Genomic DNA, 25,023 nt, shown 5'->3' with positions numbered 1-25,023 from the left:
ACTGCATGTGGGACCCAGGAGGGCAGTTGGGGACGGCGGACGCCCAGGGACCCCTTGTGTTGGGCGCCCTGGCTAGGTGCCACCCCATCCCACGCTTCCCATGAACGTGGGATGGGCCCATTTCGCTGAGGTACATTACTGCACTTGGGAAGCCAGTCCTCACAGGCTGTTGGAAAAGAAACGGAGTATCCGGGGTGAGGGGGTGTCCCAGGTGGGCGCAGGGCTAAGAGATGCCCGGACTGGATCCTGTCTCTTTTCCCAGGCTCTGACTCTATATTGGAGACTCGTGGGGGCGGGGCCGTGCTTTCTGTGCCCGGGCTGCATCAGCATGGCCAGTGCCAACCCCAACCTGACCCGGAATGGTGACGGGTGCCGTCTGCCCAGTTGCCTACCGGCCCTCGCCAGGAGGCTGCCCTGGGCTGACCGCGTTGGGGACGGGCCAACCTCGGGTTTCCAAGGACAGCAGGGTGGCTCTGGGCTCGGGGTCACTGCATGGGGGCCCAGACTTGGGTCTGGTGCTTCCTGGCTCTGAAACCCGGTATGAGTCACGTGCCCTCTGTTCCTCAGTTTCTCCATCTGTGAAATGGGTGTGATCACAGGACCCGCCTCACCAGTGCACCGGGGGCCTGATGCGAGGAGGAGACTGCAGTGTGGGTTCCCCATGGACGTCAGTCCCAGTGATACAGGCCCTCGAGATAGAGACAGCCCCTTCCTGGCGAGTCTCGGCCCCGGGCTGTCCTGCCCCACTGCAGGGTCCCTCGTGGTGGCCCCAGGCCACGTGTCCAGGACATAGGCGACCCCGTGAGGCACCAGGGGCTCTGTTGCATCTGGAAGTTTTATCTTTCCCCGTGGCTTGGTCACTCCCGTCATCTCTGCAAGTGTGGATGGGGCATTCGGCAAAGGCATGACGGGAAACAAGGGACACGGGGCATTGTGTTCCCTTGGTCACAGTGTTGTTCCTCGCCTGCCCACCCTTCCCAGAGGGTCTGGTCATTTCCTGCCTTCCTGGTGAAGTCGCTGCCAAGGCTCCTAGCTCACGATTGCTCCTTGGCCCAGTGTCCCCGAGTGCCGGCTGGCATGGGGGGACTTCACCTCCACATCCGCCCAACTTCCCTGCTGCCCGACGGGGCAGGTGTTTCTGTCTCCCCATATATGGGGACAACATGAGCCTTAGAGGGGTGGGGCGACCTGCTCAGGGTCACACAGGGGGAGCACTATAGGGAGGTTCAGCAAGACCCTGGGGCCCCACCAACTGCTGCCATGCTGTTCCCAACGCCACAGCTGGGCCACAATGCCACAGCTGGGGTGGAAGGCAGGGCCTGGAGAGTGGGGGAATGGGGGAGGGTGGACACCAACCATCCACACCCTCCACCCAGCTATCCTCCTGCCCCACGGCCTCCATCCTATCTGTGACTGGCCTCCCAGACCTCTCTCCACTTCTCTGCAAGTCCCTGGAGCCCCAACAGGAGAAGAGCATGTTGGTGACAGCGGGGGCCTTGGACGCGTCAGGGGAGTACCAAGGCGGCAGTTCCACACCTGGCTAGTCATTTCTAGGAGGCAGATGGCCTCACGTCTATGTGTTGGGTCCCCTGCTCCCTCCACCCCCCGTGAAATGGGCTGACGGGAGCCTCAGCCTTACAGGGTTCCATGAGGATAAAGCGAGCCATAGATGTCCACTCGCATGCATTCACCCAAGTCCCCTTGTCTGTGGACAGCTTCACGCTCCCTTTCTGCCCGTCAGGCATGTCACAAACCCTGACTATCACTGCACCGGCGGGCACAATCTGTCCTGGCTTCTGTGTCCAGAGCATCACGGACCTGAGGGTGGGACCCAGTATGCGGCCATGGAAGGACGGCTGTGGCATTGCGAGCAGCTTGGCACATGGCCCGGCTGCCTCTGGTCAGCGTCTCCATGATGCAGCCACAGAACCAGCTCAGACAAGGGGGTGTCCATCCCGCACCCACCGCCCTCCTGGCCCTGCCACGCCCCTGTGCTGCCTTCAGTTCTGCCTCTGTTTTCCATCTGTCTCCGTGGAGGGGCCTAGGAAAGTCTAATAGGGCAGCGTCCCTGGCATCCAGCCTGCATCCCCATAGCTAGCCTGGTGTCAGGAGCACTTGTCCGCGTCCTGCCACCTCCGGCACACAAGGGCAGCCTGGTCAGGGGAAGGTAGGCGGGGCTCACGCACCACAGGGGGCCGCCATGTTGGCCTTCTTTGGTCGTCACTGGGACTGGATGCTGGCCCGCTGCTGGTTCCGTGTTGACGGGCCCCCACAGCTGCGGCCACACATGTGCCCGGCCATCAGCCTCCAGACAGGCTGGCGCAGGGAGGGGCAGCACGCCCACAGGAGGTAGGCCAGCGGCCACCAAAGGGACAGCAGGTGCCACACGGCCCATTGGCAGCTGTTTGCTGGCTGCTGCCCCTCCCCATAGGGGGCTGGAGGAGAGGGGGCATCCCCACACTTGCCCCGTGGGGCCCTGGGGCACCAGGGCTGGAGTCCCGGCCCACACGGATGCTGGATGCAACCTCGGTGTGGCTGGACTTCCTCCCCTCTAAGATGGGCACGTGGGGATGAGGCTAAGCAAGACATGACAGCATTCAGCATGTGACAGTGGAAAGGTCACTTGCTAATTGCCGTCTTCGAGGTCAGGTGGCCCAGGTTTACACGTATGTCTCTGCGCCTGCTGGAGTTGGTGCCTGGCCCTGGGAAAGGGAGCCTGTCACCATAACGATGGCTGATGGTGACAAACCCCAATAGCTCTGTCACCTCTGTCCCCCTGCCTGAAGGTGACACCCATAGGTATTAGCAGGCAGAGCACATGGGGCTGTGTGGGCCCTGCCTTCTGTTTTTTTAGACAGGGTCTCACTCTGTGGCCCAGGCTGGAGGGCAGTAGCACCATCATGGCCACCGCAGCCTCTACCTGCAGGGCTTAGGCTATCCTTCCACCTCAGCCTGCAAAGTAGCTGGTGCACACCTCACGCCTGGCTAATTTTTTGGTTTATTGTAGAGACAAGGGCTCGACAAGATGCCCAGGCTGCTCTTGAACCCCTGGACTCAGGCCACCCTCTTGCCTCCACATCCCAAAGTGCTGGGACTACAGGTGTGAGCCACCACACCCGGCCTAATTTTTTTATTTTTTGTAGAGACAAAGTTTTACTGCGTTATCCAGGTTGTGCTGGGAAGATGGCTTGAGCCTTGGAGCTGGAGGCTGCAGTGAACTTTGATTGCACTGCTGCACTCCACTGTGGGTGACAGAGCAAGACACTGATCCAAAAAAAGGAAAAGAAAGAAGGAAAAGAACTGTGGCTTTGGGCCCTGCCCAGGGGCCTTACCTGGGAACATGTCAGAAATGTGTGTTCTTGGGCTCAGCTTGACCTGCTGAACCAGAACTGCTGGGGAGAGGCTGGCTTGTGTTGGAACCTCCTGGGGCGCTGGTGGAAGGGTAGTGTGGCACTGTGGCCTCAGGGGCTCCAACTCCCTGGTATGCAGAAGATTCCAGCCTGGGGTGGGACTACCGCACTGTGGGGTCCCTGCCGTGCTGTGGGGTCTCTGTGGACCTGAAAAGTCTGACCCACACAGTCCTCTGGCCTGGCTCTGCCTGGCGGCCCCTGCAATGAAACATCAGCCACCAGCGAGGGCCCATCAGGGATGCTCCAGGGGGTAAAGCCAGGCCCCACAGGTCCACAGGTGCTCGGCCCAGCCCTGCTGCTGGTGGGGCCTTGTTGGGCACCGTCTCTGTCCCCACCTGCTTCAGTCTCTCTTTTTCTCCTGTTGCCACCCAGCAGACAGGAAGGAGCCCACCACCGCAATGCCTGACTCTCCGGCCGAGGTGAAGACACAACTACGGTCCACACCCCCTGGCATGCCGCCCCCACTACCCACTGCCGCCCAGGGGGCCACCCGCCCCCCATCCTTCACGCCGCACACACGTGAGTACCCCCAGCAGCCAAGGGCTGGTACGGAGTGGGGCAGGGACTTTGCCTGGGGGCTCCTCGCAGTGCTTGAGAACTCTGCTGAGCCTGTTAGGCTTGGGGCACCCTGTCATGGCCAAGGGCCAGGTCCAGTCCCATCCTTCTGCTCCCCAGCTGTGTGACTCTGGGCCAGCCGCTTAGCTCCTCTGGGCCCTCCTTGGTAGAGCGGATCTCATGGGGCTGGCTTAGGGTGGCACACTCCCACACCAGGGCCATACTAGGCGTTGGGGTACTGCTGTGTTCGAGTTTTCAACTCCTGCGACATTCGGGAGGTCCGAGGATGTCGTCCCGCACCCAGGACCAGGCTCAGCCCAGAAGAAACGCAGCACTCAGAGGCGGCTCTGGCCTGGGCTGCAGGGATTGTGGGCGCTGGCTGGGCTAGGGCAGGACCACCTGCTTGGAGCTTCGCAGGCTCTGGGTGGGTGGGACCGGGCAAGCTGGGGGCCCCACAGCGGGAGCAGCTGGTTCTCCGCTTATGGGAAGGAGCTGGTGACTCTATGACTTTGGACCACGGGAAACTCCAGGCATGGGGCAGTAGGGGACAGGAGCAGGTCCTAGATGACCCTGGGCCACCCCCACATTCCAAGGCCAGAAGCTCCTGGAAACCTGAGCAGGGCCCCTCTCTGGGAGCGGCCTCAGACCCCACCTGACTGAGAACAGCTCCTCTGTCCTGCAGCTCTGCCCAAAACCTGGGGGCCACGGCACAGGCCTGCCTCCCTTCTGCACCCCAGGCTGGTGGCACCGAGGGCTGTGGGCATGACTCACCCCCCACCTGGAAAGAGACAGTGACTGTGGGGTCAGCCACGGATCCAAGGCTGGGCTCACCCTGCTCCGCGCAGGGTGTGGGCTCCGAGCCCGACCCCTGACTCGGTGGCAGCGGCAGGGTCATACCACCTGCTAGCAGGTGTGGCCTGAAAGCCCGGACATGCAGGAGCGCAGGGTCACACCTGTGGCCCCACCCCCCCATCCTCCGTCCACTCAGAGGGCTCCAGCTGCCCCCGGACCCCACATGTCACGGAATCTGGAGAGGGCCCTGGCCCTACCTCTCACAGCGGGAGGCTGCACTCAGCAGTTTCTCTGGTCCCTGCAGGCGACAGTTCTGGTCACGCAGGCCACAGTCATCAGTGCAGAGCCTTGTTGGGCCATTCTCTTGGGCCAAGGTGGCCAGGCCGGGACCATCCTCCCCCTTTCCAGAACAAGTCCCACCTCTGGGCTGAACCCAGAGCTCCTCCGACCTCTGGAGGTTCAGCACGTGTGACGGGAGGCTGCTGGCTACCTCTGTCCCAGGGGAGAGAGGGTGCTCAGGAAGGAGTGATGGCTCCCTGGGGACGAGGCTACAGGCGCATTGCCTGAAATGGCTCTGGCAAGTGTCCCCTGGTCCCAGCGGCCAGGCCAGAGACCGTTGGATGCCATGGGCTGAGCCCGCCTCTGCCCTTGGGCCAGAGCCTGTGTTCCAGCTCTGGCTGGGGACAGGGTCACATTGTCTGAGACCTCTATGAGCAGACGAGGGAGCAAAGGCCTGCATATAACTGGGGTCCTGCCTACTCCCTCCACCCTTCCCACCATGGTCGCATTTGGGGTGTCAGTCTTGACTGGGCTTACAGAGCATGAGGTTGCGTTTGTTTCTAAGTGGTCACTTTCATTCCTCCGGGCTGGTAGGACTGTCTGAGGCTCCGGTTACCCCTAAACAGCTTTGAATTTGTCCCCTGAACCATGGGGCTTCCTGATAGCTGGTGGTCAGTGGCGTCCCGCACCTGGCTAGTGGCAGTCCTCAAGGGGGTCTGTGCTTGACCGCGAATCCCTGCAAGAACCTCCCAGCTGAGCCCACAAGAAACTGACCTTGAACCCTGACTTGAGGGTTGTGGTTTTTCCTGCACAGGGATCACCCTGGGTACAATTCGTCTTGGAATTGAAGCTGCAGTGTCATGGGGTAGGCAGGGGGACTGAAGGAAGAGGACTACAGGACAGAGGAAGGGGCAGGGACCCTGCCAAGTGTCCCTGAAGCTGGAAGGATCCCAAAGGGCTGAGGGTGCAGCCTACCCTGCTTACCCGCATGACAGAGGATGTGCTACCCACACACCTGCAGCCGGTCCTGTGGCTTCTGCCTACTAACGAGCTCAGACACATAGAGTCTTCCTTCCCATCCAGTGCTCTCTCCCTCCAAGGCTGCTGTGTCCTGGGCTTGATTTAAGAGACTCCAAGTCCTGCATGCCAAGCTGCCAAGCCACTCTTTTAAAATAATTGTTTAAAAAATAGAAACTGGGTTGGCCAGGCTCGGTGGCTCAGCCTGTAATCCCGTGCCTTGGGAGGCTGAGGTGAGTGGATTGCCTGAGCCTGCGGGTTCGAAACTCGCCTGGGCAACTTGGTGAGACTTCATCTCTACAATAAATCAAAAATTAACCGGGTGTGGTAACTCATGCCTAAAGTTTCAGCTACTTGGAAGGCTGAGGTGGAAGGATCTCCGGAGCCCAGCAGGTCGAGGCTGCGGTGGCTGGGAGTGGCCACTGCACTCCAGTCTGGGCGACAGAGTGAGACTCCAACTCAAAAAAAAAAAAAGAGACTGGGTCTTATAATTTTGCCCCGTCTGGTCTGGCCTTGGTCTCCCAAAGTGTTGGGATGACAGGCGTGAGTCACCTCACAGGCCCCAAGTCACTTTTAAAACACATAGCTTAGGACTCAGGCCCGTTGAGGTGCTACCCAGGGGGTCAGGGAGAGGGCTTGATGTGCCAAGGTTCTCACAGACTCCAGAAGGGTCCTGCCAAACATGGACTTAGAGACTAACCAGTCCAGCCCTGCCATGTCACCTGGAGAGGGGAAGAGCCCGGACCAGGGGGCGCAGAGCCCGGTCCCAGAGCCGCCATGAGAAGCAGGTGGCTGGCCTGATGCGTGTTTTTCTTATTTTGCTTACAGATCGAGGGGACAGGCTGGCCGCATCGCTGTCGCACGGCCGCTTCCACGGCTGTCTGAAGTGGTCGATGGTCTGTCTCTGTAAGTAAAATAACAACAACCGCAAAGTCTCCGGCAGTTCCCTCCCTGCCTCCTCATCACCCTTGCCTTGCCTGTGTGTGGGCTGCCTCCTGAGAGAGCCAGGCCTGGGGCAGGTGCAAGGAGGCAGGGCCAGATCCCTGAGCCCCACAGTCCCCCACAAGCATGAACTGGGACCGGAGGCAGACAGCCTTAGTGACGCTTGTTCCCCGGCAGCAAGACAGGGTGCATAAGGCTGACTCCGTGTTCAGAGAGGGGCAACCCCTGTCCCCGACCAGTCTGTAACTCAGCCGGTGCGGGGCAGACCCACCCTGCTTACTCTTCCTGGCACGACCCCTGCCACATGCCTCTGTTTCCCCACCTTTAAAACAGCAGCAGTCACGGCACTTGTTGTCACGGGTGGCTGCCTAGACACACGCCGGGCGCTTGGTGGACGCCTGTCCCTAGTTGACAATTTCACAACACTAGGGGACTGTGGCAGGAGGTGCAGAGGTGCTCACGGGGCAGTATTCAAGCATCTGTCACGGAGAGCAGCCACCACACGACCCACCACACGACCAGGTGCTGCCGCCACATAATGCCTGGCTCTGAGGCTCTGAGTGTGACAGAGCCACAGTGCTGTGTGATGTTTATGCCGCACAGGGCTGTCCTGGTCACGGCTGCCACCGTGCCATGCTTGGCCGTGCCCTAGCACCTGGCACATGGCCCTGACGGCGCTGGCATCGGGGGCCATGTGATCTACGGAAGGACAGGGTGGTGGTGACCCAGCCCTGAGGACGGCCCAGGAGCCCCCCAGGCAGGTGGGGGAGAGGGGTGCCCACAAGGTCCCCCATCCTGGCACGATCCCCGTGGGGCCCCGGGGCCAGGGGAGCTGTGGGTGCCGGGGTGTGCCTCCAAGCCCCAGCCGGGGACACGTGTGTGGTCTAACTTAGTAACACACCTGTCGCGGGAATGAAAGCACTTGTGCTGGGTTATTTTCGGCGTCTCTTGAGCGAGCTGCTGAGCCTGCCGGTGGCCCTGGAAGGAGTGCAGACAGGAGGCCGGGAGAGCAGGCCGCCGGGAGGACCAGCTCAGGGCGAGGCTGGTAAGCCTGCGTGGAGGCCGGGCCAGCTGAGGTTGGCAGGTGGGGGCCGGGCAGCATGCACTGTGGCACAGACCCCTGCTGGGCCTGGAGGGGCGAGCCCCCGCAGTGAGGTGCCCCACGGAGATGGCTGTCTCCTGGCCTGCCGGGTGACCACAGGCAACTGTCCCATCGTGACCGGGCATGTGTGTGTCAGCGCCCGCCGTGGGGCCGGCTGAGCTCACCAGGGAGAGGGGAGTGATGCATGGTGGGACCCTTGGACGCGGCCTCAGGAGAGGTCCAGGCGCCCACCATCCCCCAGAGCCTGGGAGGCCCTAGTCATGGTGCCCCGGCTGACCCGTCATGCCGGTGTGGCAGATGGACCTCACCTCAGGAGTGGCTGCTAGGGAACCTGTGTTGAGAAGGATTCAGAGCCCTAGCAGCAAGTGCCAGGCTCATGGCCACAGCTCTCCTTTGGGAAAGGCCATGACAACACACCGAGCCTGGTTTTGTGCCCACCCTGACCTCCCATGAGCGATTTCCAGGCTCCACGGAGCAGGGGCAGCCACTGACCGTGTCAAGCACATGAGACCAGCTGGGCAGGGTGGTGCCCCCTCACTTGGGGGCATGAGAGGACAAGCCAAGAAGCTGGTGGAATAGAGGGGCTGGCCACATGGCCTCTGACCCTGGAGCCCCACATCAGAACTCGGGGAGGGGCTGGGCTGGGCATTTGCATGTGGAGAAACCGAGGTTGGGTCCCAAAATGAGCCCCATGGTGGGACCCCCACCCCCAGTCAGGCACTTCCCTGGATCTCAGGGCAGGCTGAATCCGTCCCCATGCCCCGCATGATGCCAGTGAGTCCAGAACCTCTGTATACACCCCACTTCTGGCCTCCCCAGAACCCCCAGCCTTCCCAGATCCTCTGGGCAGTGCCCATGGGACCAGATAGAGGGACAGCAGGGCCAGGACCGTGCCCCGGGGCCCCTGAGAGCTGATGCCCTTGCCCACCCCCACCACTGAGAACCTCCAAGCTGAGGGTCTGACTTGCTGTGCTGGGTGCTGTGGCCCGCAGGGTCAGCTGTGGGGTGGGAGGCAGCCTTGGGGGCAGGGCCACCCTGCTGGGTCTCCTGTGTGCCCTGGGCCACCAGCTGTGTGGGAGGCGTGTGACCCTGGCTGCCACGCATGAGGCCCGCTGTCCAGCCACGTGGGGGAAGTGGGAGGAGCCGCTCTACCCTGGATGGGGCTCCCGAGCCCTCGGCGCACGTAGGCCCTGCCAGCCTGACCACAGGGCTGGGAGATGGCTGTGGCCTCAGGGATTCCACCCCACGCCCCAGACCCACCTCCCAGTGAGAGTGGAGGTGCCCCAGGGCAGGGAACTCAAGGGCTACAGCAGCGTAAGCACGAGTGATGTGTGTGTGCATGTGTGTATGTGCACGCGTGTGTAAGAACGTGTGTGCATGTGTGTGTGTATGTGTATGCCTGTACATGTGCATACAGATGCACGTGTGCACATGTGCATGCCACCTGAGGGCAGGGAGGGAGTAAATGTAGTCAGGGACCGAGAGGGTCATTGGAAGGAGTCAGGGAGTTTGACACCACCTGCAGGGACTGCATCCATGTATGAGGAAGGCACAGTGGTGGGCATGCAGGGGCAGAGTGCCCTGATGGGAACCATGGCCTGCAGCTGCCTGGAACCGACACCCAAGAGCCTCAGCCTCCCAGAGGCCCGGCCTCCTTCCCTGGCTACCAAGGGCCCTGGAGCCCAGTGGTCTCTGGCCTGTCTACCAACCTGGGGGCACAGGTGCAGGGCCCAGTATGGGAGCTGCCCTGGCCTCTGTCCCTGGGCGGAGGGATGAGGACTTGCCCCTGGGCCTTTCCCCAGCAGCCCTGGGTGTCCGCCAGAGCCCAGAGTGCTGACCTGATGGAGGGCCGGCCAGGCCATCATGGCTCTGTGACCCACAGGGCAGCCCCTGCAGGGCATCTGCTGTCCCTCAGGTCACCTGCTCATCCTCGACATGCACCATCCAGGGCCTGTGTGCATGTGTGTCTGTGTGTCCCACAGCTCAGGCAAGACCCACCCGGTGTGACCATGGGTGTCCCCATCCCTCTCCCTTACCCTGAGCCCCTAAGCCCAGGTGTTGGGGCTGTGTGTGAGTGTCAGCCCTGCTGGGGGACCACGGGAGACATTGCTCAGGGTGGAGGCATCTGTGGGTGGGAGTTCTTGAGGCCGTCCTGGCAGGGTGAGGTCACCAGCCTCTTGGGGACGAGCACCTCCCCGTTTCTGAGTCCCCATCACCCGAGGGACATGTCCGCCAAGCCTGGGGGCAAAGGGTCTTCTGCTGTCACGGGAAGCCCGAGTCGGCTGGCAGGGTGGCATCTTCCAGGCCAGGAGTGGGGGCCCCAGTGCCCTCATTGGGTGAGGCCTGACCGCAGGGACCCAGCAAGGCCTGAGGGTGGTGCTCGCCGGGAAGTCCCCCTCAGCCCACAGCCACCCACAGCCACCTCCTGTGAGCCCCCCCACACACACACCACACTGGGAACCCAGGACAGGCACCAGCTCTCCAGGTGCCTAGTTCCAGTCCCATAGGGGCATATGTGAGCACGACTTCAAGACCAGACAGTGACATGCACAGGGTGCGGGCCCAGCACCACCGTGTCCCATCTGACACTCTGCCCCTGTGGTAGTGGGTGCATCCCAGTGGCCGCCCTGTCCTACAACCCCACCTCCCAATGCCTCCCCCCACAGTGATGAATGGTGGCGGCCACTCGCCCACGGCCATTGGCGGCGCCCCATCCACGCCCAACGGCTTCAGCAATGGCCCAGCCACATCATCCACAGCCTCGCTGTCCACGCAGCACCTGCCCCCGGCCTGCGGGGCGCGGCAGCTCAGCAAGCTCAAGCGCTTCCTCACCACCCTGCAGCAGTTTGGCGGTGACATCTCGCCTGAGATCGGGGAGCGCGTGCGCACGCTGGTGCTGGGCCTGGTGGTGAGTCAGGGTGCCGGGCATGGGGACAGGGAGGGCACCTTCCAAGAGCTGCATGGCTCAGGCGACATATGGACCCACACCTGGAACCATGCCTGGCCCCCAGGCACCGCAGAGCCTCCTGGGGCAGCCATGACGCGCTTACCGAGGCTTTCTCCCCAGAACTCCACGCTGACCATCGAGGAATTCCACGCCAAGCTGCAGGAGGCCACCAACTTCCCTCTGCGGCCTTTTGTCATTCCCTTCCTGAAGGTAGGTGGGTGCTCCCCCATCGTCCCAGTCCCATCGGCGGCTCTGCCCACCCTTGGCCCCCAGGGGGCTGGCACTGACTGGCGGGGCTGATGCCTGCTGGTTAAGGCTGCCAACTAGTTGCTCGATGGGTCGGTTGGCTGCCCAGGCCGGCACGTGGGCACAGAGCTCTCGGGGGTCTCTGTGTTGCTGCTGGGCTGGCGCACCCCTCAGCTGGGTGTCACATGCCAGTTGTGCGCCAGGCTCCGTGAGGCTCAGAGATGCTGCCCAGACGTCCCTGGGGCTGACATCAGGGAGAGGGGGCGTGCGTCTGCAGTCACTGTGGGTTCTGGGGATGCACGCGAGTGGCCAAGACTGTTCCAGGGGCCCTTGAGGAGGAGCGTGGGGAGGCCGAGGAGGGTGAGGAAGTGGGTGGAAAACAGGCACGTGCAAAGGCCCCAAGGCAGGAGGCGCTGTGTGTCTGAGGCACAGGAAGGTGAGCACAGTTGAGTGGGTGGGGTCAGAGGATGGGCAGGCGGGAAGGGGTCATGCAGCTGGACAGGTGGGCAGGCAGCGAGGCGTGGACGAGAAGGTCATGCCTTCCCTGAAGACCATGGCCTCAGGCCTCACTGCCACCCATGCTGGATGGCACTGGCCAGCCAGTGTTTGCAGCCCCGGAGTTGGAATGGAATGTGCCCAAAGTGCGTTTGACTCCATGACCCTCCCTCCACTGAGCATTTCTGGAGTCAGGGTTTACGGAGCCTAATGGAGGGGCTGGTCTCACTGCACCTCGGGGCACCAAGGGTCGGGCATTGTGGGGCTGGGCAGCCAGGAGTCCAGGCAGCAGGGGGCCGGGCAGCAGGGCGGCCAGGCTGGACAGCATAGGGTTCAGGCAGCAAGGGGACCAGGGAGCAGGGGGGCTAGGTGGTGGGGGAACTGAGCTGGGCAGTGCAGGGGTCAGGCAGCGAAGGGAGGGAAGCATGGGAGGGAACCAGAGGGTCTGGGCTGGGCAGTGTAGGGGCCAGGTAGCAAGGGACCCAGCATGGGGGTCAGGCAACTAGGGGGCTGAGCAGCAGGAGGGCCGGGCAGCAGGGGGGCTGGGCTGGGCAGCATGGGAGTCAGGCAGCGAGGGGGCCGGGCAGCATGGGGAGGTGGCAGGGATATGGGCTGTCTGCACGCCAGGGCTCCCTTGAGGAGTCCTGAAGACAGACCAGACCAGACACCCCCAGGTTTGAGTCTGACCTGCCACATGGCAGCTGTTGGCCTGGACCAAGCCCGGCTCCTCTGTGCCTCAGTTTCTACATCTGTAAAGGAGTCGATCTCAGGCTACTGGAGAGACACAGAGGAGGCATGGGAAGAATTGGTCATAGCCAGGCGTGATGGCTCACACGTGTAGTCCCAACTCTTTGGAAGGTTGAGGAGGATGGTTTGCTTGAGGCCAGGAGTTTAAGACCAACCAGGGCAACATATTGAGACATCCCCCCTGTCTAAAAAAAAAAGAAGTGTTTTCCCCCACTGGGCAATGTGGCTCAGGTTTATAATCCCAGCACCTTAAGGAGGCCGAGGTGGGAGGATTGCTTGAGCCCAAAAGTTCAAGACTAGCTTGGGTAACACAGCAAGACCTTATCTTTACAAAAAAATCCAAAAAATTAGCCAGACGTGGTAGTGCACAACAGTAGTCCCAGTTACTCGGGAGGCTGAGGCAGAAGGATTGCCGGAGCCCAGGAGGTCGAGGCTTCAGTGAGCTGTAATCGTGCCACTGCACTCCAGCCTGGGTGGCAGAGTGAGACCTGGACTCTGAAGAAACAATAAAAGACAAGAAAAAAAAATTTTTTTAATTAGCTGGGCATAGTGGTGTCTGTGGTCCCAGCTGCTAGGGATGCCAAGGTGAGACGATCACTAGAGCCCAGGAATTTGAGACCAGCCTGGGCAACATATAGGAAGACCTTGAATTTTTTAAAAAATGCAATCTAAACAATGTGAGTTTTTTAACCAAGAGATTCGGCAGATTCTAGATTCTCATTTGAGGTCCTCATCATTGGAGAACCTGGTGTCCCTGGAGGATGCATGCTTCAGAAGGCTCTGACACAGCCCTGTGGACCCCTGTGGGGGGTGGAATAGGCACTGCCGTTGCTACTGATGAACAGGCAGGGAAACTGAGGCACAAAGGCCCTGGTGGGTGGAGAGAGGGAGCCAGGCTCAGGCTGGGATCTGTCAGGCTCCAAACCCCATCCCAGGCCCATATCAGCTCCTTCTCACCTACCCACTGTGCTCATACCGCACCCCCACACCCCCTCCACCATCCCCACCACCTTGCCCCTGACTGGGGCTGGCAAGAGCGGGCCTGGGCCTCCCCGGCATCACTGGCATGTACTCAGAGCCCCTCCCCTGCCCCCCGACTTCCTGCTGGCTCTGCCGCCCCCATCTTGGGGACGCCCTGTACCTGCCATGTGTCAGGTCGAATATTAGCAGCAGAGGCCCCGGCCCAGCAGCCATGCCCCATTTACCCACAGAGCAGGGGCGGGCAGGGGGATGTTGTGGTGTCCTCTACCCCTGCCTGGCCCGAAGCCCCGCCCATAGCACCTAGGGGATCCCCCAGGTGGCCCACCACACCCCAATGTGGCACCACCCCCAGGGGGCATCAAATAAGATAGCCCCTAGCATAGTGCTGCTTTCTTGAGAGACCTCTCTACCTCAGTTTTACCTCTGTGCCCAGGGGCTCTGAGAGCCAGCTAAGATGAGGGGCCCGTCCATCTTGCACCTCCACCCGGGGCCCTGGGCTGGCTGGGTCGGCAGGAACACACAGTCCATCCGGCCCCTGATGTGGAGCTTCTGGGGAGACCAGGATTCCAAATAAACTTGAAAACTGCTGTGGCCAGTTCTGCATCCCTGCAGATCGACTAGGAGCTGGCCAGATCCCTGCCCGCGGTTCCCCGGTGGGTGGCTCCACCCCGTCACTGCAGGACCATGGCCACTACCCACGTGGAACATGGCAGGGAGAGCCCAGCCTCAGGAGACTGGACACAGAGAGGGCTGGGTGGGAGGACCTGGTGTTTCCGGCTATGGCCTGGGCCAGGAGTAATGGTGGTGCCTTCCTGGACATCCACAGCCCCCAGACCCACCACCCTGACCCCCCCCCACAGCCGCCCTCAGGGGTGGCACTCCAGAAGAGCAGCAACCACACATGAGAGTGCAGCTGGAGGTGCCCAGCCAGGCCTGCTCTACCATGGTCCTCTCTTCCATGAGTGGTGACAACGCCCACCTCACGATGTGGCAGGACAGGCCTGGCTTGTCCACACGGAACCCACAGAGCCCGTTGCCCCCAGAGTTTCCCCAGCACCGGTGTGCAGCTAAGGCAGGGCTCAGAGAAGTTCGGTGGCCTGCCTAAGACCACACAGTATTTCGGTGGCAGAGCCTGCGTGGGCCCCCTACAGTGCCCACAGACAGGCAGGCTTCAGGCGAGGTGCCTGGTGGAGCCCATGGAAACCCCATGCCTGAGGCAGACCCTGGCTTTCCTGGCCTCCGTCCCTGCCAGCAGAGGGTGGCTCTGTGCCCTACAGCATCAGGCCCTCCCTCAGACGGGGCGTTGGGGTCCAGGGGCATTTTGTGACCAGCTTAGTGTGTCCAGAGTTTGAGTGGTGACATCTCTCTGAACCCCTGGGCTCCTGGGACAGAGGGAGGCCGCTGCCTCAGGAGAGACCTTCGACAGGGCTCCATGGCCACCTCTCCCCCAGCCAGGGGCCACCCACACTGTGCTGCCCAGTCCCGGGTCCACTGTACCCACTCCTGAACCTGCCCGTGGCTGGTTCCAGAAGCCTGGAGAGGCTTCCCCATCCACCACCCTCTCCTGCAGCTCCGGTGCCCAACTGACCCCAGCTGGTGGGATCCAGATGTTTCCACCACCCTGACTGTGTGACTGTGGCCAGCTGGTGTCTGTGCTAGTCCAGGGGTGGCCTGGGGGGCTGGTGAGGGAGGGGAGGGTGTGTGGTGGTTTCCAGCTAATACTCCTGGCGTGGCCAACAGATGGCCACTGGTCCCATTCAGCCTCCACATAAGAGTACAGGCCACAGGAGCGCATGTATGTCACTGGACAACATGCATAGGGCCGGGCGTGGGCAGGAGGCTGGCCAGGCCCCTAGCACATGAGAAAGTGGGGGACTGCCGCCTCCTCACGGCAGCCTGGAAGGACTTGGAAAAGGCTTGGGAGCACATGTCGAGAGGGCCGGGAACTGGAGGAGGCAGCCACGTGGTGCAGCACCGGGCATTCGAGGCAGGTCTGCAGTGGAGTGCGTGCACTGCGGTCAACTGTGTGGCCCTCACCAGTTAGTGCAGAGCCTGGTGTTCAGTTGCCAGTGGTTATGTGGATCATGGGGTCACCCCAGGAGGACCTTATGAGGGGAGGGGCCCAGCCTGAGGAGCAGGGTCTGGGTGGGTCCCACGCACCCCAAATTGCCACGTGCCCAGGCCAGGCACTGTCTTGCGATTCTCCATCCCTGGCCTCCCGTGGCACCGTGAGGATGCCACAGGCATATCCCAGAATGTGAGGCCCAGAGAGGTCTTGCAACCGGTCCAGTCACAGAGGCCAGTTGGGCCTTGAGCCTGGCTGGCTACCCAACAGGGATCCCTCCACCTGGACAGAGCGTGTGTTTCCCTTGGCTGCCCGAGCCCCTCCCCCGCAGGCCAACCTGCCGCTGCTGCAGCGTGAGCTCTTACACTGCGCGCGCCTGGCCAAGCAGACACCTGCCCAGTACCTGGCGCAGCATGAGCAACTCCTGCTGGACGCCAGCGCCTCCTCGCCCGTGGACTCCACAGAGCTGCTGCTGGATGTCAATGAGAACGGCAAGAGGAGAACTCCCGACAGGTACCAGCCATGCCTCCCCCCGTGCCTCAGGACCCAGGCCACAGCCAGGCCCTGGGGCCATGCAGTGTACGATTGCCTGGGTGGGTACAGGAAGGAAACTGGAAGAAAATACCCGCTGGCACCCTTGGAGCTGGCAGAGACCCCCAGCATCCAGGAGTTCAGGTTCCCAGGCGCCCAAACAGGGCCCTCTCTGCTGGTTGCCATCAGGCCGGTCCCACTGCTGCCCGAGGGGTGGACAGTATCTGGCTCTGCTGTCCATGGTCTTCTCCCTGGTTCCCACAGCAGGTGTCAGGCATCTTGACCGCTGGGTTCAGGAGCACATGCATGCCCTGGGCACAGGGTCGAGGGGGCTGGCCTTGAGGAGGGTGAGGTGGAGCAGACCTGCTATGGGATTGGCCTCATTCTCTGCGTCTCTGTCCCCCTACCCCCTCTGTCCCCGCCATCTCCCTCTCCCCCACCTCCTGGACCTGCCCTGCCTGCGGCCCCACCCTGGCCCATTCTGTGGAGCAGGACCAAAGAGAATGGGTCGGACCGGGACCCGCCGCACCCCGAGCACCTGAGCAAGCGGCCCTGCACCCTGAGCCCCGCCCCCCGCTGCAGCCCCGGCCATGGGCCAGTCCCACCCCCGCACTACCGCCTGGAGGACATGGCCATGGCCCACCACTTCCGTGACTCTTACCGCCACCCTGACCCCCGTGAGCTGCGGGAGCGCCATCGGCAACTTGGTGAGTGGCGTGCTGGGCGGGCATGAACACGTGTGTGCTCGCAGGAGCATGCATGTGTGTGAGCGTGCCCTGGGCGCAGGGTCGAGGGGGAGGGGGAGGTCTGTGTGTCTGAGCCTGTGTGGGCAGGGCACTGCCACAGCTGTGTGTGCCTGAGCTCGGGAGATGCCTGGCTGTCCCCTAGCCTTGTCTGTCTGGGAGGATGCAGGAGCATGGGTGTGGGAGTAAGAGCCTCTGAGCTGTCTTTCTTGGCCGCTCTCTTGGGGGCAACCTGACAGGCCCGCCCAGCACGCCTCTCTGTGGTTGCAGAGGCCTGTTCTGGGGCCAGGGCCACCTCCCCCCGGGCTGGGTGCCCTCAGGCCTGGAGCTAAGTGCCTGGTTCTCACCTGAGCCCAGCGATTTCCCAGCGATACACCCTTGGGTGGGTCACAGAGTTCTCTGTGCCTCCGTTTCCTCCTCTGTTCCTGGGTTGAACAGAAATTCCACCCCAGAGTTGTGTTAGGACTGAGAAGTTAACACTGCCCGCAGGCGTCACCGTGAGGCCTGGCTGTTATGGGTGCCCCATGGAGCCTGGCTCGTGCTGTTGCCTTCACGCAGCTTAGGAGCTGCCAACACGGTGTGTGCCAGCACGCCCATGTCTCAGACAAGGAGACTGAGGCCCAGAGAGCGCAGTGACACACCCAAAGCCCAGCCACGTCTTTGTGGCTCCCGGCCGTCCTTGCTCTGAGGACCAAGAGGTGCCGGGCCTGGCCCATCCAGGACCCTCCAGGACAGGCCAGGAGGGGGGCCCAGAGACTACTGCTAGGGCAGAGGCCCTGGCATGGCAGAGGGCCAGCGGCCGGGTCAGCGGAGGCCTTGTCCAGTACAAGCCATCTCCCAACCCCCACCTGTGGCAGTTTCCTGGGCCCAGGCAGCAGGTGACGGCGTCTGGCTCGCCGCAGCAGGGTCAGGCAGGTGCTAATCCCACCGCTTCTGCTAATGCAAAAATAAACGCCAGCTGCCGGCCACGAGCATTACGATTTTGGTTGGGGCGTTGGTGTGGCTGTGGTTCCCAGGCAGCCGGCAGGAGGGTGGACAGCAAGCCGTGGCCGCCTTCTAACCCTGCCGCAGTTTTGGGCCAGGAGGTCTTTAGGGTGGAGGAGGCCACAGAGAGCCCTGGGCCCCAGGAGGCAAGGCTGAGGCTGCCCGAAACAGCAGTTGGAGGGGGAGGGCTGTGGACATCTGGAGACAGGAGAAGCCAGAGCCCCTCAGGGGTTCAGACCCACTGGGCATCCCCCATGAGGTTTTCTGAGCATCCGGGGAGGCGGCCCGTTGACCCGTCCCTGGCCCAACCACAAAAGATGCCCCAACATGTCAGGCTTGAGAATCAGTGGCACAGAGTTCAGTCAGCAGTGTCAGGCAGGGGCAGGCGAGTGCGGCCCCACATGGCCCTGTGTGAGTTCTGCACCACCCGGGGTGGCTAAAGCGGCATGAGGGACAGGGCCCACTGCATGTCACAAGGGCCTGCGCCCAGTTAGGCTTTCAGCTGGTGATGGGCTGAGCTGGCACTCAGCTCCTGATGGAAAGAGGCCGCACAGGGGCTGCCGTGAATGTGGTCTGATGCCAGTCCGGGGCCCTTGGTTCACACACAGCCTTCACCAACCCCGGGGTGGTAACCTGGGGCACACATGTCCCCTAGCCAGCCTCGGTCTCCTCGTCCGCAAGATGGGCCTAAGGATAAAAACCCTCCCTCCCTGGTTAAGCAAGGGTGAGGGGGAAGCAGTCCACACAACAGGCATCTTCCGAGTTTACTGTTAACCTGCCTCCCTTCCCTGCCACACAGGTTCTGTGCACGTGATCCTGAAAGCCTTTACATCCCCAGGGGGAGGCAGGGTAGGGAAACTGAGACACAGCAGCAGGATGAGGGCCCAGGACTCTCTCTGGCCCACTGTCTCCAGTGGAGCTTAGGCAGGGGACAGTGACCACACCAGAGCCAATACACAACCTTAGCACCTTCTGCCAGGCTGGCGCTCACCTGGGGCACAGGCAAGTGGGACACGCCACCCTGTTCTGCAGAGCCGACACCACCCGCAGAAGGTGTCGGAATAAACAAGGAAGCGCCTGCAGTTACTAAATGACCAGAGACTCACAGGGCTCAGAGAATTCTGAGGACTCGGGGCTGCAGAGGAGGAGGGGGCCTGGGACCTGGGCTTTGAGAGATGCGTAAGAGTCCGGCTAGTTGACAGGCAGTGGGAAGGCGTAGGCTGGAACTGGGTAGCTGCAGGAGCCCTCGAAGGCCTTGAGCGAGGCGAGGCCCTTGAGTGAGGGTGAAGTGGGTTCAGTGGGCATTGGGGTCAGAAAGGGTGAGGAGCTGGACTGGGAGACTGGGCAGCAGGAAAGGGGTGGCCAGGGATGAGAATGGATGTTCTCTTCCTCTCAAGCCTTAGCCCATCTGTGGCCTCCACCCCTGGGCAGTGGGCAGAGGGTCAGTGCCTCACCTGATTTTCTCAAGTAGCACAGCGCATGGGCAGGGCCTGGGAGTGTGGGCGGGGCCTTGGGTATAGGGCAGGACTGGAGAGGAAGGGGAGAAGTCTGGGGTATGGGTGGGACCTGGAGTGTGGGCAGGGCTTGGGAGAAAGGGGTGGGGTTTTGCATGTGGGCGGGGTCTGGGTAAAGGGCATGGTTAGAGAGCAAGGTTATGAAGGGGTGTGGGCGGGGCTTGGGGAGGGGGCAGGGCTTGGGGAAAGGGGCGAGGTTCGGCTCTGAGCCGGGCCTAACTGTCCTGTTCCCTGCTCCCCCAGGGGTGCCGGGTTCACGGCAGGAAGAGGTGATCGACCACAGGCTCACAGAGCGTGAGTGGGCGGAGGAGTGGAAACACCTCAACAATGTGAGTGGCCCCCCAGCCACTCCCGGGTGCTGCCCACCGCGGGCAGCGTGGCCAGAGGGTGAGGGCTGTGTGCGGGCTAGCTCCACCCTGGCCCCTCTGGCCACCTGGCCCTTCACCTGCACCCCTGCTGCTGGCTCAGGCCTGTGCATGGCCCTGGGGGAAGATCCAGGAGAAGGATACAGAAAGCAGTTGGGAGGCCCGCCCTCCCCCACACGCCTCCTCTCAGCACCCTCCAGAGCTTTGACAGAGCTTTGAAAGAGAAAGTGGGTCTGGGGCCTGTGCTGCAGGACAACTGCTGGGTGGGTGGACAGTGTCCTGCGTCCCAGAAGCCGGTCTCCTTGGGAGCCAGCCACCCTGCTTGTGCCCATCCCAGCAGGAGTGGCCCGGAACAGGGTGGGCACTCCTCCAGATCCCATTTCCAGCATCACCCCATGTCCACTTCCTTTGTGGGCGCAGAGCCCAGGCAGAAAGCGGGGTCCCGAGACTGTTCCCCTCAGCGGGTGGGAGAGGAGAGTCCCAAGGTGTCAGGAGTCCCGGGCTGGAAGCCAGACAGGCTAGGAAGCTCCTTTCCAGGCAGTGGAGGTTGTGTTCACACCTGGCCCTGGCAGTCTGGGCGGGCCACACCCCGGACCTCCTTGTGCTGAAGACCGCCCCACCCACAGCTCCTGAACTGTATCATGGACATGGTGGAGAAGACACGTCGGTCGCTCACGGTGCTGCGCCGGTGCCAGGAGGCCGACCGGGAGGAGCTCAACCGCTGGACCCGGCGCTACAGTGATGCAGAGGACACAAAGATGGGCCCTGTGCCCGCTGCCCGGCCCCTCAGCAGCTCTGCTGGCCCTGAAGGCTCGCAGCTAGGTGTGCCCTGAGGCAGGGCGAGGGGTGGTGGGGAGGGGGCTGCACAGGTGCTACAGGTGGGACTGATGCCTGGAAGGGCTGCAGACTTGCAGGCCGAGGAATAAACTACAAACCAGAGCAGCTTCACTTGAGAAAGAGGGGCCAGCCGGGAGCAGCGGCTCACATCTGTGATCCCAGCTACTCAGGAGGCCGAGGCGGGAGGATCGCCTGAGCCCAGGAGGTGGAGACCAGCCTGGGCAACATAGCAACACCTCATAACTACAAAAAGTAGCTGTGATCCCAGCTAGTCAGGGGGCCGAGGTGGGAGGATCACCAGAGCCCAGGAGGTCAAGGTTGTGGTAAGCAGTAATCATGCCACTGCACCCCAGCCTGGGCAACAGAGCCAGACTCTGTCTCTAAAAAGAAAGAAAGAAAGAGAGGTACCTTTTTCACTTTGCACAAAACACCACCTGGCCTGCTAGGAAGCCAGGAGCTTGGGGTCCAGTAGGCCGGGCCTCAGAGCTGGGAGGCCCCCAAATTTCTGCTTACCTCCCTGGATGCCCACTGCAGAAACCGAGAGGCCCGGGGTACGCCCGGCACCCAGGCGAGTCCTAGTTCCATAGCTCTGGAGACCCCAGCCTGAGCTTGGGTCCACCCACCTGGACGACTGAGGCAGGCCCTCCCCTTGAAGCCCACATTCCCGCCCTGCCCTCAGGGCCCAGCTGGGTACACTGGGACTGTCTGGAGGGGCAGCGGCCACCCCTGCTGGGTGTGACAATGACACTGGCTTGTGTTTCAGACGTTCACCGGGAGTTGGTGCCCCGGGCCCTCCCCGGCTACATGCCTGAGGACATCTGGAGGAAGGCTGGTGAGTGGGGCCTGGGGAGGGCCGCGGAGGCCAGTCAGTTGGGCAGGGCTTCTCTGTGTGGCGGGGAATCAGCCAAACTCCTGGCCCTCAGTAGGCTGACAGCCTCACTGCCCTGCCGTCGGCTCTCATAGGCGTCAGGGTGGCGCGTGTCACTCAGAGCAGGATGGCACCACCTGCCTTTGCCAAGAAGCAGGTGAGACAACTGCCCCGCAGAGGAAGCTGCCAAGCCCATGCATATGGGTGCCCACGGTGCGCACGCTCGACCTGGACAGGTCAGGCTCAGGACCAGGTTCAGTGTGCCCTCTGGGCAGGCATCGAGCTTGGGGTTAGGAAGGGACAGTCCACCTGGCCATGGAGACAGCCTTCAGGAAGGGCCTGTGAGCTGCGGGAGATGGGTGATTGTGGAGGTAGAGGAAAGAGGAGTTCAGTGGGTTGAGCTTAGGTGGGTTCACTGTGTAGGGAGGAGAGAGGGCATCTTGGAGTCCTGAGCAGGCAGCGGGGAGGATCCCAAAGTGTGTGGGGGGGCCATGGCAGCAGACCTCCAGGGCAGGACAGGCCTGAACCCGCTGCCTGGCTCATGGCGGGCCTCGGGGCACTCCGCTGACGACTGCTGTCTGTGGCCACAGGGCCCCATGTGCCTGCGTGTGCACACTCGTGCGTGTAGTCAGTGGCACATGTGCTCTCAGCTGTGCACAACCCTGCCCTGGGTTGGGTGTGGGAGGCCCTGTGACCTCTGCATGACCACCGCATGCTCTGCAGAAGAGGCGGTGAACGAGGTGAAACGGCAAGCCATGTCAGAGCTGCAAAAGGCTGTGTCAGACGCAGAGCGCAAGGCCCACGAGCTCATCACCCTGGAGCGTGCCAAGATGGAGCGGGCCCTGGCGGAGGCCAAGCGCCAGGCTTCTGAGGATGCGCTGACAGTTGTCAACCAGCAAGAGGACTCCAGTGAGGTAGGCCCCCGGCACCCGCGCCAGCTGCTGCCTGAGTCTGGCTGGTCTTGAGTACCCCCAGGGCTCTGGGCCTGGCGTGGCCGTCAGTGCGGCTGTCATGGCATCCTGGGGCAAGTACACACCCCTGCCCAGAGGCACTCCTCAGCACAAAGGCACCACACTGCCTGGAGAGGCACCCTGGGACCCCATCCTGCAGGTGCAGACACAGGACTCAAGAGGCCGGTGCTTATCCAAGGTCACAGCCCTGAGACGGGGCAGGGTGGTGCTTGACCCCACATTGCTGACATGGAAGCCAGTTCCTCTCTAGCCTGTGGAAGCAGGGGTCGAGGAGGGCAGTGACAAGCAGAAGTGGAAGGGAGGAGGGTGGTAAAGACCGACAGGAGTGGTGGGTGGCAGTGAGGACCTGCAAGGGTAGGGGAGAGGGGACCCACAGGAGTTAGGAGGCCAGGGCTTTGGAGGGCCTGCCCACAGCAGGCATGAGCCTCATCCTGTGTGCCTCGTGCCCCAGGGCGGGCTCTGTCTCAGAAGGTGGGTGCAGGAGACCCCTGCCACCCTTTTCCTTCTTGTTCCATCAGCCTGGGATGGCAGAGACACTGGGGAGGAGAGGCCCTCTGGGGAGTCCCGGGACGACCCTCTGAGGAGGAGCGAGTTCCCAAGCCTTGGGTGGCATGCCTGGGCAGGCCCTGGGGCTGGAACCATGGAGTCCCAGCCACGCGTGCTTTCCGGCACCAACTCTTTCCTCAAATACTCCCAGCTGTGGAGAACAGGCCAGAACAAGAAGGGCCAGAGTCCCTCGGAGCTGAGTGGGAGGAAGGGATCAGCCAGGAGCAGGCGGGTCAGCGCCTCCTTTGGGAGGGACTGCAGGCAGCGGGTAGCCACGCAGGTGTCACGGGTGTTGGGGGGCAGGTCCGGCAGAGGGACCCCCAAGGGACAAGGAAGTGGGCATGGTGGCAGCGGGCATCTGGGGGCAGGAAGGGCTGCCAGGGCCTTGGAGGCTGAGTAGAGGCCTGGCTTCACCCCCAGGGTGGGTTTGGATTTCCCTGTCCCACAGACTGGCTGGTTCCTTGAGGGGACAAATACACACTCAGGCTCTACGTGGTGTCCCTGCACCTCCTGCACACAGGCAGCCGAAGTGGCTACTGTCCCGGGAAGGAACGAGCCCAGGCAGGGGAGAGAGGGCCGAGGCGGGCAGGGGCCCCTACTGAGCTCAGGGCCTTCCTGGAAGGGACAGGGGCCACGGTCCTGGAGGCACAGAGCCAGCCTGTCCGGGCAGGCTGGGGTGCTGGATGTGGTGGAAGCGGCCATCCTGCAAGACAGGCCAACAGGTTGCATGTCGATGCCCCGAGGTCTGTGTGGCTGGATCTGAGGGCTTGGATTGGAGGTGTGTTGGGCACTCGGGGTGGGCTGGCCTGGTCCTGACCACTCCCTCCCCTGTAGAGCTGCTGGAACTGCGGGCGCAAGGCCAGCGAGACATGCAGTGGCTGCAACGCGGCGCGCTACTGTGGGTCCTTCTGCCAGCACAGGGACTGGGAGAAGCACCATCATGTGTGCGGCCAGAGCCTGCAGGGCCCCACCGTGGGCACCCAACCAGCACCCGCACAGCCTGATGCCGCCCTGCCTGCGGGCGCTGCCAGCCCTGGTGAGGCCGGCTCTGCGGGACCCTCTCGCCCCACCTCCCCCGGCCTGCTGGACGCTGTGCCCCGCTGAGCCCTCCTGGCCAGCCCGCCAGACACAGCGCCCTGCCGACCCCGCCCGGCCCTGGTCCTGGCCCACCGGACGCTGCACCGCCCGGCCCAGGGAGCCAGCTGGAGTCACTGCTGCTACTGCCTCTCTCCAAGAGAAAACAGAACCGACAAAGCTGCATCCAATGCAACTTCCTCAGCTACCTGAACATTTTGACGACCGACAGCCTCAAGCATCCTCCGAAACACCACCGAGCTTTAGAAGGCGGAGGTGGCCAGCCCACGGCCTGCCTCCTGTCTCCTCTCCCTTCCTGCCTCCTGTCTCTCCTTCCCTCCCTCCACCTCTCTCTGTCCTTCTCCTTTCCTCCTCTTGTTTTTCTATCTTTATGACATTCACACGCTTTCACTTTAATGGAAAAAAGTCTAATTGGTGGCTTATATTTTCAGAGAAGAATTTGTTCGGGGTTTTGTTTTGTTGGCTAAAGAGCTACTCAGAAATGGATTAAAAAAAAACTGAGGGGAGTTCCCCCCTTCCTCACTAAAAAGGGAAAAAGAAAACTGTGACTTTATAGCCAGAGACCTGAGCCTCGCTGTGCACCGCACACCCCCGGGGTCCCAGAAGACGCAGCGACAACAGTGAGAGATTTCAGTTTGACTCGAGCATCTTTGGTTTCAGATTTCTTTTCCTTTGATATTAAACTCTTTGGCTTTAAGTAAAAATCCAAAAAGGTTTTTGAAAGAAAGCAAAGGAAGCCTACCTGTAAACTACCTTGCCAGCTAGCCAGCCAAGGATACCGGACACACCTCTGCTCCAAAGGAAATCCAAAAAGCAAGCCAAGAAGGCAGAGTCCAGGGCCGTGCTGGCACTGCCAGCGCGCTTCTCCACTGTTTCACCCTCTCCTGGGTGTGTTTGGACGTCGGTCTTCTTTTCTTGCTTCTGTTTTGCTCATTTGTGAGGTTGGGATCTTGGGGTATGGAGGGTTTGAGTCCAGCAAGCCGTGACACGT

The 25,023-nt window shown here is 62.1% G+C and overlaps 1 protein-coding gene across 2 annotated transcripts; it reads left to right on the top strand.

Moving 5' to 3' along the window:
* The first annotated feature begins 3,780 nt into the window (after positions 1-3,780).
* On the top strand, positions 3,781-24,221 carry CBFA2T3 (CBFA2/RUNX1 translocation partner 3). Of its 2 annotated transcripts, XM_021707401.1 has the most exons (11): positions 3,791-3,929; positions 6,882-6,959; positions 10,764-11,005; positions 11,165-11,254; positions 15,910-16,091; positions 16,602-16,816; positions 19,594-19,679; positions 20,342-20,537; positions 21,316-21,384; positions 22,144-22,334; positions 23,772-24,221. In XM_021707401.1, exons 1-11 carry the CDS (start codon positions 3,809-3,811, stop codon positions 24,039-24,041), a joined length of 1,740 nt encoding a protein of 579 aa, XP_021563076.1. In that variant the 5' UTR covers positions 3,791-3,808; the 3' UTR covers positions 24,042-24,221. The 2 variants fall into 2 exon arrangements, with proteins under 2 accessions (XP_008072930.1, XP_021563076.1); XM_008074739.1 differs by lacking the exon at positions 6,882-6,959 and having other exon boundaries at positions 3,781-3,929.
* The last annotated feature ends 802 nt before the right edge of the window (positions 24,222-25,023 follow it).

Source organism: Carlito syrichta, unplaced genomic scaffold (assembly GCF_000164805.1).
Source record: "Carlito syrichta isolate Samal-C Ts95f unplaced genomic scaffold, Tarsius_syrichta-2.0.1 Scaffold317439, whole genome shotgun sequence".
Classification (NCBI taxonomy): domain Eukaryota; kingdom Metazoa; phylum Chordata; class Mammalia; order Primates; family Tarsiidae; genus Carlito; species Carlito syrichta.
Note: the sequence above shows the minus strand (reverse complement) of the source record. Positions and strands in the feature narration are given on the sequence as shown.

Bases quoted from the DNA above. Each gene is read 5' to 3' on its own strand.
- CBFA2T3 (XM_021707401.1), top strand. From the start codon at position 3,809: ATGCCTGACTCTCCGGCCGAGGTGAAGACACAACTACGGTCCACACCC. The intron at 21,385-22,143 runs GTGAGTGGGGCC...CATGCTCTGCAG, and splicing joins GGACATCTGGAGGAAGGCTG to AAGAGGCGGTGAACGAGGTG. The intron at 22,335-23,771 runs GTAGGCCCCCGG...CCTCCCCTGTAG, and splicing joins AGCAAGAGGACTCCAGTGAG to AGCTGCTGGAACTGCGGGCG.